This window comes from Sciurus carolinensis, chromosome 14 (genome assembly GCF_902686445.1).
Source record: "Sciurus carolinensis chromosome 14, mSciCar1.2, whole genome shotgun sequence".
NCBI lineage: Eukaryota > Metazoa > Chordata > Mammalia > Rodentia > Sciuridae > Sciurus > Sciurus carolinensis.
Genome location: NC_062226.1, coordinates 20,033,738 through 20,052,925, shown reverse-complemented (window position 1 = coordinate 20,052,925; position 19,188 = coordinate 20,033,738). Strand labels below are relative to the sequence as shown.

Genomic DNA, 19,188 nt, shown 5'->3' with positions numbered 1-19,188 from the left:
CCTTTATTTTGCAGTCAGGTGCACAACTAACTGGCAGATGTGCAAAACTTTCAGTAAGGATGTGGTCCCAGCAATTTTTTTTTTAAATAAGGGAAAAAATTTTGAAACAATCTAAATGACCCTTGGTGGAGGGGACTGGCTCAGCGAATTCCACAGTCCCGTGGGAAACATGCAGCCAATCAAGGCAGCGGAGATCGATGCTTATTGACCGGGCAAGATGTCCACAAAGGATTGTCGATTGAATACACCAGGTTACAAAGAGGATATTGATCAGGGCTGGCTAATTCAAGGCCACAGGAGCCAGACAAACGATATCAAGAGAGAAGTGTGCCCAGCTGAGGATAGTGAAGGGTGGGGACTGGGGCAGGGGACGAGGTGCTGGCTCTGCTTCCTCGGGGTAGGTGCTCATTGTTGGGGGATGACAGGTGATTGAAATTTCTCTTTATTTTTAAACATTTGTACTTGTATTTATCAGTATTTTATAATTTTCCCCCAGTGAACAATATTACATCAGACATTTTTAAGAAGAAAGAAGTTAGGCAAAGCCAAAAGAGAGGTAAAGATAAAGACTAGCGGGGCCTGAGAGGAGGAACTGACCTTGCTACTAGTGGGAGGGGGGTGCCTGGGGACAGGGAAGGTCCCAGAGAGGTGGGACCCCGGGTGTGGCCCCTGCAGAGGGCAGGGCTTACAGAGGACTGATGGAGAGATTGACATTGGAGGTCAGCCGGGGTCACTGCCCATTTCCTGAGCACCTGGGCGGAGGGAGGAGTGGGCTTGGGTGGAGCGATGGACAAGAACAGCATGTGCCAGGTACTGTTCTAAGCGCTTGACATACACATTTAATCCTCACAGCAATCCTATAAGGTGGGCCTGCCAGTAACTCCATTTTACAGATAGGAAAAGTGAGGCACAGAAAGAGGTTAGGAGACTTACCCAAGGGAACACAGCTCAAAACAGCTGAGCTGGATTCGAACCAAGGCATTCTGACTGCAGAGTCAGAGTGGATTCCAGCTGGTGGTCCCAGGAGGGGGAGGAGTTTGGAGGGTGGGAGATGCTGATGCTTCTGGTGGGGTCAGGTGCCTGTGCTCATACCTTCCTCTCCTTCCTGGACAGAAACTGGGAATTACACCTGTGAATTCTGCGGGAAGCAGTACAAGTACTACACGCCCTACCAGGAGCACGTGGCCTTACACGCCCCCATCAGTGAGTGCCTTCCCCGGGGGGGGGCCGGGCCCATGGGCAGTCAGGGCCAGCCGTGGACCAGGCCCAAGCTCTGCCAGGGATCAGGGAGAGCTGAGGGACCTCACTCTGGTCACTCCACATAACCGGCTCTGACCCGGGCCACGTGACCGCAGGGGCCAGCATGGCTCAGAAGGCCGCTCTTACTCCAGCAGGGTCAGACCCCTCTGGTGGTCGTCTCGGAGATCTAGAGCCCATGATGTGTGGTCAGGAAGGTGGATGCCACACATCCAAGTCTGCAGTGGCCCTGCCCCCACCTCCTCACACACCCCAAGTCATGAGGTTCCTGGTCCCCATCGCAGGCCGGCATTCATGAGGCCCCCTGCGTCTGAGCGGATGTGGGACTGGCCTAGCCTAGGGGTGCGACTGACCCGGCCAGTCAGCCGCCTCTTGGCCTTGTGCAGAACCAAGGAGGTAGGAGCACTGAGCAGGGAGTTGGGAGCCTGGGTGTTAAGGCCCAGGAATCACAGGCTTGCTGGGAAGGTGGGAGCTCCCCTTTTGTCCGTTGCCAGTGCCTCACTCCACCCCTGGCAAGGACAGGCCCCAAGGCCCTCCCCCCAGGGACACAGATGTCCATCTTCTGTCCATGCTCCAATGCCTGTCAGCTGTTTTCCCAACTCCCTTTCCGCATGTCAGGGTCTGCACCCCAGGTCCGTGAGGTAGGAGGCCCTTGGTCCCCTGCCCTTCTTGTACAGGAGGAGAAACCTACGTTCAGACAGGCAGAGATTCTGGGGCAGCTCAGAGTGGGCGGGGTATTGAGGAGGCCTCCAGGAGTCGCTGGCCGAGCTGTGGGGATCACACCCCACTAGATGGATGGGAAGACTCAAGCTGGGAGGCAAAGGGAAGTGCTTGCAAGGTTATTGAGGTTCAAGCCCCTTACAGTCTGGGAGACCCTGGACCCTTCCGGCCCTGTGAACAGCAGCATAGGCAGGGGGCTCTGGAGGGTGTTGGGTGGAGGGAGAGGAGTCCAGAGTTTGGGGGTATGGTGGGCAGCTTCCTTGAGAAGTCTCCCCTGCTGGCAGAGTGGTGGAGGTGAGGCTTGTCCCTGTGGGCTGTCAGGTGCTGGGCTGGGATTCCTGTCCTGGCCTGATCCCTGACTGCTGTGTGACGTTGATCTGCTGTTCCCTTCTCAGGTCCCAACTTTCCCATCCACGAGAGTTCTCAGGGTCTTTCCAGCCCAGGGTCAAGCGTTCCAACATCTCTGGCATGAGGCAATCCTCAGGCAGACACCTGCTGTGGCCAGGTGCCCACCACATAGCCAGGTCATGTGTAGGGAGACAGGATAGAGTTCCTGCAGGGTGGGCACTGACCCATGGTGCTGGTGCCCAGATGTCAGGGCTGTTTGTGGGCAGCTCTTCCCTGTGCTGTCCAGAGAAACGGTGACCTGCTGCCCAGTGCCAGAGCGCGCTACCCAGAATGCACTTGCAGTGAGGTTGGTTACAAGACTGGCCTGCACTTGCCTTCAGCTGTGGAAGAATACCTTCAGTGCTGCTTCTGTTCTTCCTGGAGTAAGGTCAAGGAGTTAGGGAGACAGGGGGCTTGGCTTTGAACCTGCCTGTGGGCCGCAGGCCCGCTCTCGGTTGCTCGGCTGTCCCACGCTGCAAGGTGGACGGTACAGTAAGAAGGGGAGGCACTGCTTGCACCCTGATCATCTTCCCTCACATCCTCATGCTTTGCTTCTAAAGGGCCGTCTCTTTTTTTCTGTTTCTTTCTTTTCCTTTCTGTTGTAGACTCTCCTTGTTTTTCTCTTCTGTATTGAATGAACTTCTGTTACCTGCTAAAGTCTGGGGACTCTAGTTACACCCGTGTTTACAATACAGCATGAGAGATTTAGGCTAGATGCAACAGGATTGCTTCTCCAAGGCTGACCAAGAGGCAGGCGTTCTGACAGATTCTGGATCTAGAGATTTACATGCTGGGAGGGTCTGGACAATGTCATCAGATGGGATCCGGCCGAGGTTTGCACCCCTGGGTGTGCGGAAGGAGTGGGGCTGGCTGTGGAACCTCTCGAGGATGGAGTCGTGTGTGTTCTTCTGTGTCTGCTTTTGCTCAGTAAAATGTTTTAAAGACTCGTACGTGTTACTGGACGTATGGGTCGTTCTGCACAGATGGTCAGTGTTCCCTTGTACAAAACACCCGTTTGTTGTGCATTTACCTGTTCACCTGGGATGTTCCCGATTTTAGGCTGTTCTAAATAAAGCCGTGAAAATGATCGTGCGAGGCTTTCTGTGAGCACCTGTTCATTTCTCTTGGATAAGTGCTAAGGAGCAGAGTTCCTGGGTCACGAGTGTGCGAACTTTTTAAGAACTGAGGAACCTTATTCCAGATTGGCTGCTGTGTCTCACGCCCACTCGCTGCATGTCTTTGCTGATGTTTGGTGGCACGGGCTATTTATTCCTAGCTCTTCTGGTGAGTGGGTAGGGGTATCCTTTGTGGTCTGTATTTCCCTGGTGACTGAGTGTTGAACGTCTTTGCATTTGCTCATGGTCCGTCTGTATAGTTTCCTTTGGAAGTTGTCTGTTGAAGCCTTTTGCCCATTTTTGGGTGGAGTTGTCTGTCTTTTTATGACATTGCTGTGGGGCAGGGTCCTTTGTCAGATATAGGAACTGAGCTGTGTTCTCCCAGTTTCTGCCAGGCTTGTTGATTTTCCTGCAGTGCCTCCTGGTGAACAGGTGTTTTACATTTTAATGAATGCAGTCAATCATTTTTTTCCTACAATTAGCACTTTCTGGGTCCTGCCTCAAGGTTAGCCTTGCCTACCTCTAGATGGTGAAAATATCTTCCGTTAGTATCTTGTAGAAGACTTGTAGACCATTTTAACTTTTGCACGTAGGTCTGTGATCCCAGTGAGGATTTGTGAATGATGTCAGGTGTCCATCGAGATTTGTTATAAACCATACAGATGATTTAAAACCTGGTTGTTCTAACACCATTTGTTCAAAAGATTTCTTCCCTGTTGCGTTGCGCTGCGTGTTCCTTAAGGTATCACTAAGGATTTCATGTGTGCTTTTTTTGGTTTTTTGATGCTACTCTAATTTTTAAATTTGATTTTCTAATGTTTGTTGCTATTACCTATAAAGAGTTCATTTTTGTATTGAATTTGCATGCTGCACATTGGTGTTTGTAGATTTCTTCCTTGTACCTGCTGATGTCACCAGCTAATAAAGGTGGTGTTGCTTCTCTTTCCAGTCTGCATCTTCTTGGTTCATTTATTTTTTCCGAGCTCACTCTGTGAGGACCCTCATATAGTGCTGAATGGGGGAACAAGGAGATAGGACCACCTTGCTCCCAGCCCGGGCGTCCATCTCTCCTCACTGTGGGCCTAGGTACTTCCGTCTTAGGGAGACTTGCCGGCTGCGGTGGTTTCACAGGTGCCCTGTATCAGTCAAGGTTGCTTCTACCCAGAGTTCCCTGGAGGTTTTCCTCATAAATCAGTGTTCCAGGTTTTTTCCTTACATCTGTTGAGATGATTGTGTGGATTCTTAACTTTTATTCTGTTAGTGTGGTAAAGTGCATGGATTTTGAAAAAAACAGGTCACCAGACCTATACTTTATTCAGATAGATGAGGAATATCAGAAAGTCAACCTGTGACATGCACTGGAGGAACTGCAACCTTGGGGTGTTTCTTCTTGCCAAAAACATGATCTCCTTCTTTAAAACATCTTTTTTCTGATAGTCTGTGTTTAAGGGCCACAACCTGGTGGTTCCATACACATGTATGTGTGATCAGCACCACTTCAGGTTCTTGCATAGGCAGCTAAAGTACTTGAAGAACCCGGGCAGTTTGTACAATTTATTTGCTCTCAAGAGTGTGCATTCTGCTCACTTCTTAAAGAATCTACAGTTTCCCAGATTTTACCTGACTTCGACATCACTCCCCAAGCTCTCCGAGGATGGGGAACTACAATCCTAGGATCGTAGAGTGCTGCAACTTTAATCAGTGCGTTAATGAGGGTCATAATCAAGGATGTAAGTCTTTCTAGTGAAGTTTAAAAAAAAAAGTTATCGAGGTATGTAGTCATACAATAAAGTGCCTGTCATTTAAAGTATACGGTTTAATGAGTTTCCCCCTGCGTGTGCACCCAATGATCACCAAAGTCACAATCGTGGACGATATGCCTTACTCCCAGCACTTGCCAGTGTCCTTTTTAATCCCTTGGTCATCCTCCCCCAGCAGACACTGATCTGCTTTATGGTTCTGTGGACTCGTTTGTACTGCCGAGAATCTCACAGACATGCAATTTTATGGGTTGTACCCTTTTTTCTCCCCACTCCCTGCCCCCCGAGGGAGTGTGACTTTCACTCAGCATAATCTTCTCGGGATTCATCCATGTTTGCAGGTATCAGTAGCTCATTCCTTCTAATTAATGAACCCAGTCACGCATTTGCCTAGAGATGGATTCACATTTGAGAAAGGTGTTGTTAGATGAGTTTGTTGTTGTTGCATTAAAGAGTGGACTTCTGTAAACTAAGATAGCTACAACATCATGAAGTGTTCTCATCTTATGGGACCACCATTATATACATGGTCTGTCATTGACCCCAGCATCATGAGGCAGCCTGTGACAAGTAGCATTCCATTGTCTAGATAGTCATGCCACAATTCCTGTATCTGTTCATTTATGGATCGTCAATTGAATTTTTTCCAGTTTGGTCTTTGTAGGAAGCGTTGTTTAGAAAATTGTATTCCATTTCCAAATTTTTGGGAATCATTCAGATTTTTTTTGATTTTCTAATTTAATTCCATTGCATTCAGTGTACATATTCTGTGAGATTTCTTGTCTTCTCAATTTATTGAGATATGTTTTATGACCTGGCATATGGCCTCACATGCTGCGTATTCAATACCCAGATGCCTATTATGTTTACCTACAAGAAAAAAGAAAAAGACATCTGTGTGGTGTGTTCTGCAATATGGGTTAAGTCAGTGATGCTGTTCAAATCTCTCTGCCCTTTGAATTAGTCAGTTTTCTTTGCTGTGACAAAATACCTGAGAAAAACAAAGAGGGGAAATATTTAGTTTGTCCCAAGGTTTCAGTACATGGTTCCTTGGCCCAGTTGCCTTTAGTCCTGTGGTGAGGTTGTACATCAGGGCAGGAGCTCATGGCAGAAAAACGCTGCTCACCTTATGGCAGCCAGGAAGCAGAGAGCACTCCCTTTTTGTAATGAAGCCCCCCACCAACATTAAACTATGAATTCATCAGTGGATCAACCCATTGATGAACTCGGAGCCCTCATGGTTGAATTGCCTCCTAAAAGCCACATCTCTGAACACAACCACCTTGGGAAGCAAGCCTTCAACACAGGAGTGTTTGGGGGGTATTTAAGATTCAAACCATTACACCCTTTCTTGACTTTTTTTCTTTAATTTTATCAGGTACTCAGAATTGTCAAAATCTTCAGCTGTAATTGTAGATTTGTCTGTTTCCCTTTTTAGGTCTGCTGGGTTTTGATTCCTCTTATTTGAAACAGCCATTAGGTGTACACACTAGTATCATGTCTTGATGAGTTGACCCTTTTAAAAACTCTGTAATGCCCTACTTTATCTCTGATAACACCTGGTTTTCTGAAATCTGCCTTGTCTTATAGCTATTACAGTTTTCTGAATTAGGGTTTGCATGATATATTTCTTTTCACCCTTTTAGTGTATTTATACCTTTCTTTTTAAGTGTAGTATTGTTGGTTCATGCTCCTTTATCCAGTCTGGTGATCTTTGCCTTTTAATTGAAGAGTTTAATTCATTTACATTTATTTTTTTGCCTTCTTTAGTATTAATCAAGTAGTTTGACTTGTTGCTAGTAATTTATTTTCACTCTGTGGTTTTTATTATGCATTTTTAATGTATTATTGCCTATCATAAATTTATATCAGACCACATCACATCCATTGTAAAAGTCTTGCAATGGCGTACTTTTGTGTGTGTGTGGTGTTGGGGATTGAACTCAGAGCCTTACATCTGCTAGGCAAAGTGCTCTATCACTGAGCCACATCCCCTGCCCCAACAGTATACTTCTTATTGCTACCTTCCTAGTCTTTGTGCTAGTCTTATCGTACATGTCCAAGAATTGCTCTTTTAGTTTTAAACAACTAAATATTTGTTAAGAACTGAGAAAAGGCCTTTTATGTTTACCCACATATGTACCATTTTCTATGCTTTCTTTGTATAAATATGAATTCTATTACCATTTTTCTTTGTTCCTGAAGAACTTCCTTTAACATTTCTTATAAGTTTGTTGGCACAAAGATCCTCTCCACTGGGATGGTTTTATTTCATCCTCTCTTTTGAAAGGTGTTTCCTCTGGATATGGAATTCTAGGTTGAAGTTTTTTCTTTCAGCATTTAAAGTGTTATCCCATTATGTTCTGGTTTATGTTGTTTCTGATAAGAAGTCACGAATCATTCTGGTGGTTATTCTACATATAATATGTCTTTAGTTGCTTTTAAGTACTTCTCTATGATACTGACTTTTAGCAGTTTGGTTATGACATGTTTATCCTATCTGAGATTTATTGAGCTTCTTCAATCAGTTTATATTTTTCCTAAGGGTTTGGGGAGTTTTTAGCCAGTATTTTTTCAGGTATTTTTATGTAATTTCTCTTTTCTCTCCTATTGAAACTTTAATTACATATAGATACACATTTGATAATGTGTACAGATCAACTAAAGCTATTCATTCTTTCAGCTTTGTTGAAAGAATGCTTCGATTGGTTATATTGAGTGTATTCAGCTGCCCTGTCTTCAGATTCACTGATCTTTTCTTCCACAGCATCTAAGTTCCATTTGGTTCCTTTTTTAAAGCTTTCATTTTTGTCTTCATAATATTTGTGTTCTCCTTTAAAAGTTTTTTTTCCCCCAATATTGGGGATTGTACCCAGTGCCTTGCACTTGCCAGGCAAATGCTGTACCTCTGAGCTTCATGCCTCACCCTCCTTAAATCTTTGAGCATATTTACAGTAGCTGTTTTGGGGTGCTTGTCTCCTGATTCCGTCATCCCTGACATTTGTGTCGCCGTTGACTGGTTTTCCTCTTGGTTGTTAATTTCATTTTTCTGCCCCACCTGAAAAATCCTTACTCTGTACTGCACATTTGAATGTTACGTTGTGGAGTGACCAGAGTTTGGTTTTTCCTTTGGAAAGTGTTGCCTTCGACAGGCAAGCAGCTAATTTACTTCCAGATCCCCTTGCCACTTCAGAAGCTTGTTTTTAAGTGGGGAAGAGGGGTCTGGAGTCTTTCGGATTCTGGGGTTAGACTGCTCCTTGAGGACCCAGCCTTTCTGGGTCTCCACTGAACCCGTGACCCATTCAGCAATGTTGCTGCTCTTGGGCAGGTGGGAACGCAGCCAGCCCTTGGCCTTGTGTGACCTCCAGATCTTGACTCGGCCCTCAGCTACCTGTTTTCTGCTCAGCAGCAGAGACTTGCTCTGCACACGTGCAGCTTAGTATTCAGCCAGAGACATCCAGGGGCCCCTCTGCACATTTCTGGAATTCTTTCCTTTGCACAGTTCTCTGTGTTATTCTGCCCTGCGAATTCCAGCCACCTCAGAAGTCCCGATCTCCAGTCACTGTCTCCTCAGTTAGTGAGATGGTATGCTACCCTGGAGCCGCTTCTCTGTGCCCTGGTCCAGACGGTCTCTCCAGGCAGGGCTCGGAGTGGCTCAGGGACTCATGACTCACAGTTCTGCACTGCCTGTGATCAGGTCTGTCATCATGGTCTTTGTCCAGCTTCACAGTGGGACATGGCAGGAGGGCCAGTCCTGCCCCAGGCACCCCATCGTGGCCAGAGTGAAGAAGGGTCCCCATGCTGGTTCCTCTTCCTTGGTGTCTCCCACCCATTCCCTTCTCCAGACGCTGAGCATAGCTCTTCATCGGCCTTGAAGTCACCCTCCTCTACCTCATGGAGTCGGAGACCCCTGTCTCTTACTGTCTTCGTTATGTGGCTACTTTGCTCAAACCCTGTGTTCCTGAAACTTGTTTGCGCCAGTTGAATTCCCAGTATTCCAAAGGAGGGGCACAGTGCTGTTATCTTCAGGTATCTAAGTGTGAGCAGCTCCCACGTTTCTCACAAGGGAAGTCGGCCAGTGTGAGGAGGGGATCCCAGTGTTCCACGCAAGCTCAATGGACGCAGCAAACTGTTGAGGGACTTGAGTTGGGAGCCTGGGAAGTTCATCCTGGCTCAGCTCTGATCCCAGAGTGGCTCTGAAGTGGCTCCCAGATCTCTCTGAGCCTTGGTGGCCCCATCGGCCTCATACCCTGGGGCTGGTGAGAGGGGGATGTGTCAGATAGCTTCAAGCCACGACAGTTCTCCTGTCAGGCCTCCCGTCTCTGATGCTCCGACTTCCACGTCCTGAGTTCTGCTCTCCTGGCAGCCGTGGGTCCATGGTTTCTGCCGAGCACTACCTGTGTTTCGGGGAGGGTCAGGGACTCAGGGCATGGGGTGAGGGGCTGGCAACCGGAGCATCCCTGCCCTCAGGAAGCACACAGGCTAATGGGGAAAGAAATATGCTCACACGCTGTGTCATTATAAGTGGCAGGCAGTTCTTGGGGGCCTGACAGATGGCCAGGTAGAGAGGGACCAGGGTTGAGTGTAGTATGTAGGACCGGCAGTGAGGGATTTGAGGGAATGTGTGTTGGAGACGGTGAGTGCCCTGAGCGGAAGCTGGAGACGCCAGCAGGTCCCCGGCAGCAAACAGGTGAAGCCCCTGCTTCATTAGATCAGGTGCTACACGTGTGTCCTTGAGGTCCCTGTCGCAGAGAAAGAGGGGCTCTTCCAGGGAATGCCAGGATTTTTACAGCAAAAATCAACTACGAGAGGGTCCAGTCTAGAGAGGACCCTAGAAAATGTCCTGCAGGGCTGGAGAAAAGCCTCGGGGCAGCAGCTTGCGGGGAGCTCTCTGTCCTTACGCCCTGGGCCCTAGAATGTGTGAGTTAGCACCCCAGGTGAGGTGGGGGAAGGGTGCTGACGTTCTGCAGAGGCCTCCTGGGGGAGTTGGCAGACTTGGCTCCGGTCTCAGCCCAATGCTGACTTCCTGTGTGACTGTAAGAAACTCAACAACCTGCCTGGGCCTTGGCCTCCTCGTCTCTAAGACGTACCAGCAGTAGCTGCTGTCAGTCGCCATCCAAGGGCCTCTGGCTTTCTGGAAGTCTCATGAAATCCCTGTGGGCTGTCAGATCAGAGGGGCCATCCCGCGCGTCAGTGGGGGTGAAGCAAGGGGAACTTAGGCCAGGGGAGAGTAATTCAGAATCCAAGGAAGGGACAGAGGTGGGATTCAGAGGTGACTGGCCCCACCCTAGTCTCAGTACCGGTTCCATGACAACCTCCTGCCCTGGTCCCCACACTCGGGCAGGGAGACAGTGGAGAACCAGAGCTGGGCTCTGGACACTAGTGCGGAGTGGAATGTGAGGTTCGCTCTGTGGCTTGGGGCAGGGGGTGTGCTTTTGGAAGAACCTTCCTTGACTTGTAGCTGAGGTCCTTGGCCTCCGCGGGAGGGAACATGGGGAAGGACCCTTCGCCACCCAGACCTCTCCAGTTCCTGAGTCCAAGTTCAGAGAGTGGGAGTCCAGGTGGCCAGGGACACCGCACTTCGGCAGGCTGTGGCCTTGGGGTTTCCTCCCGGGGCTGGTAGGACTTGTTTAAGGGGCCCCAACTGAGAACTCCCCACTCCTGACCTCCGGCCCCTGGTGGTAGAGGGGTGTGCTCAGCTCACCTCGTGCCTCAGCCCTGATGCCCTGTTCCTGCTGCCCACTTCCTGTGTGGCCTTGGGCAAGGCCCTGCATCCTGAGCCTTCCCATCTGGTCCAGTGCCTTCCGTCCTGGGCTCTGGAACAGTGGGTGGGGTCTCTGCTGCCCAGGTCGGGCACTGTCCTGGGAGCAGGGCATAACAAGGTCCATGCCCACCCCCAGAGGCAGGAGGCAAAGCCAGGTCCTGCCCCAGGCAGTGCTATGGCCAGGCCCTCTGGGTGCTCAGCCCTGCAGGTTCTAGGGTCCCTGGTGAACACCCCGGGGGCCCCTTTCCTTTGCTGCCGGTCCCCTTCCTACCTTCAGGGGAGAACAGTGCAGATTTTCATGAGTTCCGGAGTGATGAGACCCCCGCCCCCTCTTCTCAGTTTCTGTGGGAGTGGACCAGGTTCAGGGCTTGACCTCCTGCTGATGCCCAGCCCCCCCTGTGTACCCACAACCGCCAGAGGTAGGAATGGCCGGAGTGAGCCCCAGTTCGCATGACCCCGGCTTCTGCGGAGAATTCTAGCGAGGGAGATAGGGCCCCTGGGCGCGTGCGTGAGTCTCCCCACACGGCCCCGGAGGACTGCCGCGTTTGGCCCACCTGGCATCAGGCACGGGGTAAGCGCCGTCCCTGAGGGCAGCAGTTCCCAGTTGGTGTGCACTGGGTACTGCAGAGCCTCCTTCCCTACGATGGCGGGGCAGCGTCCGGCCCTCTGCCCACCCCAGCCTCCCATCCACCCTGGCCCGTCCTGCCGTCTGAGCCTGCCTGCCTTCACAGGGAAAGGGTCAGAGGCCAGCATTCCAGAAGATGTGCTTGGGCCTGCGGTAATGAATTAAGACGCCAGCTCTTCAGAGACTGGACTGGCAGGGACAGGTGATCCACAGGGGTCTAATCAGGGCCTCCAGGAAGCAGCATGAGCGGAGGGTCTTCTCTCAAGGAGAAGCCAGGGAAGGTTCTAGACTCCTGAACTTGGGCTCAGGGCGGGAATGAGGGCCTTGCTCTCCGTAGACAAAGGCATCTGGGCAGGGATGTCCCAGCTCTGGCTCATGGGGGTCTGTGCCCTGAGAGGCCGCCCACTCCACTGGCCCCGAGGGACCCTGGGGACTGAGAGCGTGCCCCTCTCAGGTGCCGCCCCTGGGTGGGAGCCGCCGGACGATCCAGACACGGGCTCTGAGTGTTCACATCCAGAGGTCACCCCGTCTCCACGCTTCGTGGCAGCGAAGACCCAGACGAACCAGTCGGGGAAAAAGGCTCCGGCCTCCGTGGTCCGCTGCGCCACCCTCTTGCACCGCACCCCTGCCGCAGCCCAAACCCAGACGTTCCGCACTCCAAATTCGGGATCTCCAGCAAGCAAGGCGACTGCAGGTACCAGTGGCCACGTCACCCCACACTTCCTCCACCCCCAACCTGTCACAGCGGTGCCCGGGGCCATTGTTCCCCTGCAAGAGCAAGAACAGAGTTCCCACTGTGCTCTGGGACAAACGTGGGGCCCAGCCCTGCCATGGACCCACTCTGTGACCATGGCAAACCACCTAACCTCTCTGAGCCAGTTTCTCTTGCCCTAAGTAAGAGGGTTGTACAAGATTTGCAAACTTTTAAAGTAATAGAGAATTTTCTTCCAAATCAGGGCCCAAGGGGCCTGTTTTATTTGGCCTGTGTAAGCTTTAACCACTTCTAAAATTAGTTGCCAGCGTTTGAACATCAGGAGAACCTTTCCTTCTGATACTGAAGAGTCAGCCCTGGCTCCTGGGCCCCCGTTCCTGCAGGGAAGCAATCGACTGTCGCCTTGGGTAGGGAACAGGTGTGCTCCCGCCCGCCTCCTCCCATCACTCCCTCTTCCTCTCCATCACAGTGGCCCTGGGGCAGGGTCATTGCTCATTGTGGTCACCCTGTTGCCTGTGTCATCCAGCCCAGTCCATCCTGCCCGTTCATTTCCGTCACCTGCCTGGACCCCATTGGCATGAGTCTGCTTTTTTCTTCTTCTCTTACGACTCAGTCTGAGAATCTCCTTCCCACGTGGTGCTGCTGACTGCGAAGCAGGTGGTCGATCAGAGCTCCGTCCTCTTGGCCTCCCCGTACCTGGTCCCCATGGAACCCCTGCATGAGACAGGGGCCTGGCAGGACACGGGGGGATGCCAGCTCCAGTGTTTCCTGGCCCACACAAGAAGGGGTTCCGGCTCCAAGAGAGCCAGCCAGCAGCAGAAAGTCCCTAGCTGTCATTTCATCTAGAAAACAAGACCTGCTGCGTGCCGGGCACCCGCTCTCAGGAGTCTGGGGTTCCCACCTGCGTGGAACAAGCCCCGGGCTGCCTGCTGGGTTGGTGGGAGTTGGGGTGGAGTGGCGATGTGGGGTTCCTGGAACTACTGGCCCTTAGTTCCCGTGAGGCCAGAGCCATCCCTCAAACACGCAGGTGATCAGAGCAATGCTGGCATGAATGAGCCACTGGGTTTGTGTGACCGGTGACCCAGTGGTGAGCCGGGTGGTGAGCCAGTGGTGAGCCGGGTGGTGAGCAGTGCTGCCTTTGCCTGGGTTCAGGAGGCTGCTTTGGGCCCAGGGTGTGGTAGTTGACGTCTGTTGTGCTTAGATCTCCCAAAGGGAGCGGAGTCGGTCGGCCTCGAAGGCAGTGCTTTCTCAGGGACAATTGTGTCTTTGCTACAGCAGTCACAGATTAGTTGGCAGCAGACTGGTCATGACAGTGTCACTGAGTGTAGACGCTGGCTCACCTGAGTAACGGAATCTTGGCTTTCGACTCTTGATCTACGCTGGAGCTTCGTGCTGGGTGTGTACACCCACATTTCGGCAGAGCGCTGCCTGCTGGGGCCCGTGTGGCCTGTGGCATATGGCAGTTGTTGAACCTCCAGGTCTTAGCAAGTGTCCAGCAGGCCATGTGTGTGCCTGGACTGCCTCTGTGTGACTTTGAAGACTCTTGATGGGGATCACACCTGGGCTCACCAGCTGAGCAGGTCAGAGGGCACCTGGTGGCGAGCAGGAACTGGCAGGGGCTATGAGGTGGTGCAGGCTGGACGTCGTCACACCCTCGTCCTCCTGGGCCACGTGGCTTTTGTGTGCAAGAGAGTTGCCTGTGCAGAGTTGACTTGGAGCCTCACGCTGGCTTCAGTCAGAGGCACATAAAGCAGTGCAGATTTTGCACTTCAGATGTTGCATGATTGACTGAGCAATAAGAGACTCCGAAGAGTTGGCACTGCCAGTTGTGCTAAGCTCTGAACTGATGTTGGTCAGAACAAAGCTCCTGCAGAGGTGGGCACCTGTCGCCCTGCGGACACAAGGGTTAGGTGGGGAAGGCAATCGCTTCCTCGCTCCAGAACGTCAGAAATGGAGGCATCCACTCCCCGAGCGAAATCTCACTCTGCATCTTAGAGGGTTAGGAGTGTCCTGGACCTGGACCTGGAGCCTCTCTCTGTCCTGTTTTCTCAGGATGACAGTGCAGCCTCAGAGAGCTGTGGGGGGGGGACTAAGGGAGACCACAGCTGTGAAGCATCTGCACACAGTAGGTGCTCAGTTACGAAGGGCCTCCTTACAGGTGGCTTACAGGTGCTGTCTGAGGAGCTGGCCCTGGCACCATGCAGAGGTCTCGTCCTGTGGTGCCAGCAGCAGCCGCCCCAGGAGGGAGGCTCCTTGACAGGTGGGAGGGTGGAGCTGCCCCTGGCCTCCTTTCCCACCCATTGTCCCCACGTCATTGGATCCCCGCACCCATCGCTGAGTGCTTGTCCTTGTGTAGGTTGGACAGGGTAAGAGTGGCATTTCCCAAAATGGGTTCTCAGTTTTCCACTTTGGGGGCTGCTGTAGAATCTAATGTTTTTAAATGGGGTTCTGCAGGACCCCTGATATTCTGGGAGGAGCCGAGTTGAATAAAGCTGAGCAGGTCTCATTCTGGCAGACCTCTCCAGCCTTTGGCATCCTCTTGCAAGTTCTTTCTCCTTATGAAAGGGACGGGTCAGCTCACGTCCCTGGTGACATGTCCCCCGAGGCCTTCAGCTCTTAGAGTAGCCTGTGTCCCCGTGGTGCCAAGAGTGTCTTGGAAAGCTGGGCTACCTGCAGCTCCCCTGCAGCTCCCCTTTTCTGTTTCAGTACCTCTGCAGGTGGGGGCAGGGGCTGGGCTTGTGGTTTTCCACTTGGCTGCACCCTGTCCCTGCGTCATGGGGTTTCAGAAGAGAACCGGGGAGAAAGCAAGCTGCTCAGCAGGTTGCAGCCTGTGGGCAGAGATGCCAGAGCTCACTCGGGTGGCCAGGCCTCGTCCCCTCCCCTGGGTGAACTGACCTCTCGCTGTCCTTGCCTGCTGTGCCTTCTGACCCGGGATGCTCTGCCCGCTGCCAGTGGCCACGCATCTTAAGAAACTGGGATCTGCTGCTTGACCTCCTGCTGTATCAGAGCCACCACCAGGAAACAGGCCACCATCCTCCCTCCTTTGTGGGGCCCGTGGCATGGAATCTGACACAGGCAGTGACCACTGGCAGATTCAAATGAATTGGTGTCACACATGTGGCCCCCCAGGAGTCACAGACGGGAGACCCAGGTGCATGTGCCATCTGCTCACAGGCTAGATTTCATCTGCGTGTCCCTGGGCAGCTCACCCCCCACCAGGCCTAGACCTCCTGGGCACTGCCACGAGGGTCTCCTGGGACCTCCAGCAGAGTCCTGGGCATTCACCAAGCCCCAGGGCCGCCTCCTGCCCTCCCTGGAGACCGCGTGCTGACCAGTCCCCATGGTTTCTCTCCTGTCCTCCTCCCAGCAGAAAGCGCCTTTAGTCGAAGAGTAGAAGGCAAAGCACAAAACCACTTTGAAGAAACCAATAGCAGCTCACAAAACTCCAGCGGTGAGTGTGCCCATCACGACTGCCTTGGGGTGCCGTGGCCGCCTCCATCCCGGCAACGGGCCCTCGTGGGCCGGAGTCTTGCTGGTGCATGATGGGTTTGCAGGGAGGAGGCTGGGGCGGGGAAGCGCAGGCGAGCAGAAGGGCCTTCTCTTCCAGGGCCGCCCTCTGTGGCTCTTCTTTGTCTGCTCCCCGTGGAGAAAGGAACTCCCCCTTCCCAAAACAAGTCAGCCAGCCCGATGGGTGGCCTGAGAGAGCCATTGCTGTGTATTTAACGTGCATGTTGCTACTGTTTTCTTTCCAGGAGAGGCAAAGGGGGTGCAGTAGAGAAAGCTCTGGAAGCCAGAGGTCCTAGATTTCGGCCCCACTTTGGACCTGGGACCATCCTAAGGAAGATTCCCTTCCAGCCCCTTCCGTCTAAGTGCTTTGCCCACTTCCTGGTGGTGTCTGGCGCCCCCTGTTGACTGCCCGTGCAGGCCCTGGAGAGACCTGGAATGGCAGTTTGGGATGTGGGGCCAGCCTGGCAGGCCACAGGTGGTCACAAGCAGCCTCTGTGCAAGAAAGGCACAGCAAGCCAGCCTGCACGGTCACAGCCAGGCTGAAGGGAACAGGCATCCCGCTGCTGTGGTTGCCCGGGGCCAAGGCAGTCACGCAGGGATGCAGCTGTGCTGCCAGGGACTCTGAGGTAGCTGGAAGCACAGGCTTTAGAGCAGCTCCAGGCCAGGTTTGAACTGCCTCCCACGTAGGGGCTGGCGACTTCTGCCAGAGCCTCCATTTCTCCCCCGCTGTGGGAGGCGTGAGGAACACACTTAACCCCGTGGTACTGAGCGTGCAGTGGGTGCCTTGGCCAGTTAGGCACTGAGACATTTGGGGCTTTTCATAGTTGTTGGATCTTTTTGTTTGTTTTGTTTTCTAGTAAGCCAAGGGAAGGCTGAGTGACTGGGGACAGGGCTGAGGTTCAGATGACGCCATGCACACCACCTCTCTAAGGGACAGCCTGGAGTGGTGGGGAGACCTGCCGAGGCCAGGCAGGACTAGGTAGCAGCTTGGGCCTGGGCAGAGGTCTCCCGGTGTGCCCTGGGCTCCCCGCCAAGCCATACTGCACCCCGCGTGCCTCTCCTGCCCCTCGAGCTGACTGTCACCATTGGGAATGATGCTGTCACGTGCTGCTGCCACTGGCAGCCACCATTTATTGAGCGCTTACTATGTGCCTAGCATGTGTTCAGAGCTTGATGTGGCTCGCCCATTTCCATCTTTACCACATCCCCCTGCGTGCAGTGTCGCTGTTACCCCCGCTTTCCGGATCAGGAAACTGAGCTCAGAAGAGGTCGATTGTAGCCCCCACGTGCCCCAGACTCCCAAGTGGTGGAGCCGGGACTCCCCGTGTACTCTGTATGGCTCTGTGTTGCCGTCTGCCGCCTTGGAAACTGGCCTGCCTGTACCTCTGACAGTAGCAGGCATGGGGGTCAGGGCACCAGCAGGCAGCACCCTCAGAACGTAGCCCCTCCCCAGGACTGCTCCCCCTGTCCTGCTGCCAGACCCTGGGAGCAGCTTCCATACCCTGCCCAGGTGGACGGCCACCGGTGGACATTATCTTCTTGGGACCCCCGTGGCCTCACATCGTCCTAGAGGGATGTCTTGCCACCCACCGGAAGCCTGCCCTCTGTGGCCTGCGCCATCCCAACCCCCCAGTTCCCCAGATTGTGCACCTGGATGGCAGGTGCTCCCCACTCCTGGGAGCCCCATGTGGCTCACCAGTTAGGAAGGGAGATCATGGCGATCCCAGGACCACAGACTGGAAGAGACTTAGCTAAACCGTTTCTCTTTTGCAGAAACTGCAAGTCCCCTGATTTCCAACCCTTTCCCTCTCCTGCAGAGTAAGTGTCGGTCCTGTGGGGGGCTGGAGAGGGCAAGGCAGGACAGGGTGACCCGGCGGCCTCTGCACTCCTGGTCTGGGCCACCCTCCTGGGCAGATGCAGCAGCAGGTGGGAGGCCGCTGAGGGCCTGGCCCCGGGTCAGAGGCCGAGTTTGGACAGGGCTGGGCAGAGCCCTGAGCACGGGCAGCGCTGCCAGCAGCACGGGCCCCCCCTCCTGGCCATCAGCACAGCTCTGGTTGCCCCCTTGGAGCCAGCTCAGCCTCCTCTGCCTCGTTCTTCTGTCCACCCTCTCGTTTTCTGCTTCCTTCCCCTTAGTGCCCTGCACTGACGGGAGTGCTGGGGACAGAGCTGGCAGCACAGGCCCGGGGCCCTGTTCCCTTCTGCATGCCTCCTCCCGTCCTGGCCCCCGCCCTGTCTCCTGCTCTCCTGTGGCCTCCTCCTCCTCTTCTCTCACTTCCTCTCGCCCTTCCCTCGCTGCCCAGGTGTTGGTCGCTGGTTTTTTTGTTGATTCATACGTTCAGTTGTTCACTCGGCAAACGTGACCTCTGTTGTCCCCAGGCTGGGCTGTGACACCAGATAGTCTCTGCCCTCAGAGTCCCTGATGTGGCCCTCCCCAGGCCCCTCCCCAGTGCCCAGAACAGTGCCTGGCACGCAGTAAGCACTCAATAAATACCGCTCGATCGACCCCGCGGTCTCCAGCTGCATGTCTTCCTCTCTCCATCGCTCCCTGCGTCTCCAGCCCCTCCTCACTGGCTTCGCGCAGGGGAGCAGGCAGGCCGGGCCCAGAGCCCGGAGCACAGAGACCCAGCGTAGGTCCGGGTCCCTGCAGAAGTGCCTGGCTGTGCGCTGCCCCTCACGCGGCCTCGTTCCCCCCAGAACCCTACACCTGCGGCGCCTGCGGGATCCAGTTCCAGTTCTACAACAACCTGCTGGAGCACATGCAGTCCCACGCAGGTAAGGGCCGCCCCCAGCACGGCCCCTCTCTCCTGCCCGCCTCAGTGCCCGCCACTCGGGGTCCAGAAAGCTGCCCGCCCCTGACGGCGCAGGATGTGACGCCCACCCTGCGGGAGCCCTAGCCAGTCAGTCATTTGTGACACAGGGTGGTCTGCATTCTGGGGTGCAGCACGGACCCTGTGGGAACTCAGTGGTGGGGGGATGGAGTCCAAGAAGGCTTCCTGGACGTCGGGGCCCAAGATGAGCCTGAGGCTGAGAGAAGGTGAGAGCTGAGTGCGGCTTGAGGTCAGGGCCAGCAGCGGGGTGTGGAGGGGCCTCCAGCCCAGGTAGGGCTTTGGCCAGTCTAGGACAGCCTCATGCCCTGCGATACTGTGTCCCATCAAACGGTCGCACTCAGAGCCAGACTAGTGGTGCTTGCCTGTAACCTCCCTCAGCTCTTCCAGAGGCTGAGGCAGGAGGATGGAAGTTGGAGGCCAGCCTGGGCAATTTAGCAAGACTGTGTCTTGAAATGAACATGTTTTTAAAAGGGGTGGGAACGTAGGTCAGTGGTGGAGTGCCCGGCGTTCAGT

At 53.7% G+C, this 19,188-nt stretch overlaps 1 protein-coding gene across 6 annotated transcripts in view; it reads left to right on the top strand.

The window, feature by feature from the left end:
- The window catches only part of Znf618 (zinc finger protein 618), a 160,291-nt gene that overhangs the window by 125,641 nt on the left and 15,462 nt on the right, over positions 1-19,188 (top strand). For 2 of the 6 annotated variants that reach the window (XM_047524890.1, XM_047524888.1), the window contains 4 exons: positions 1,114-1,203; positions 12,083-12,322; positions 15,711-15,791; positions 18,542-18,619. In XM_047524890.1, the coding sequence (XP_047380846.1) occupies positions 1,114-1,203; positions 12,083-12,322; positions 15,711-15,791; positions 18,542-18,619 (489 nt within the window). Of the gene's footprint in view, positions 1-496; positions 557-1,113; positions 1,204-12,082; positions 12,323-15,707; positions 15,792-17,620; positions 17,666-18,541; positions 18,620-19,188 lie in introns of all 6 variants that reach the window. The other 4 variants (XM_047524889.1, XM_047524887.1, XM_047524886.1 and 1 more) reach the window with 3 other exon arrangements.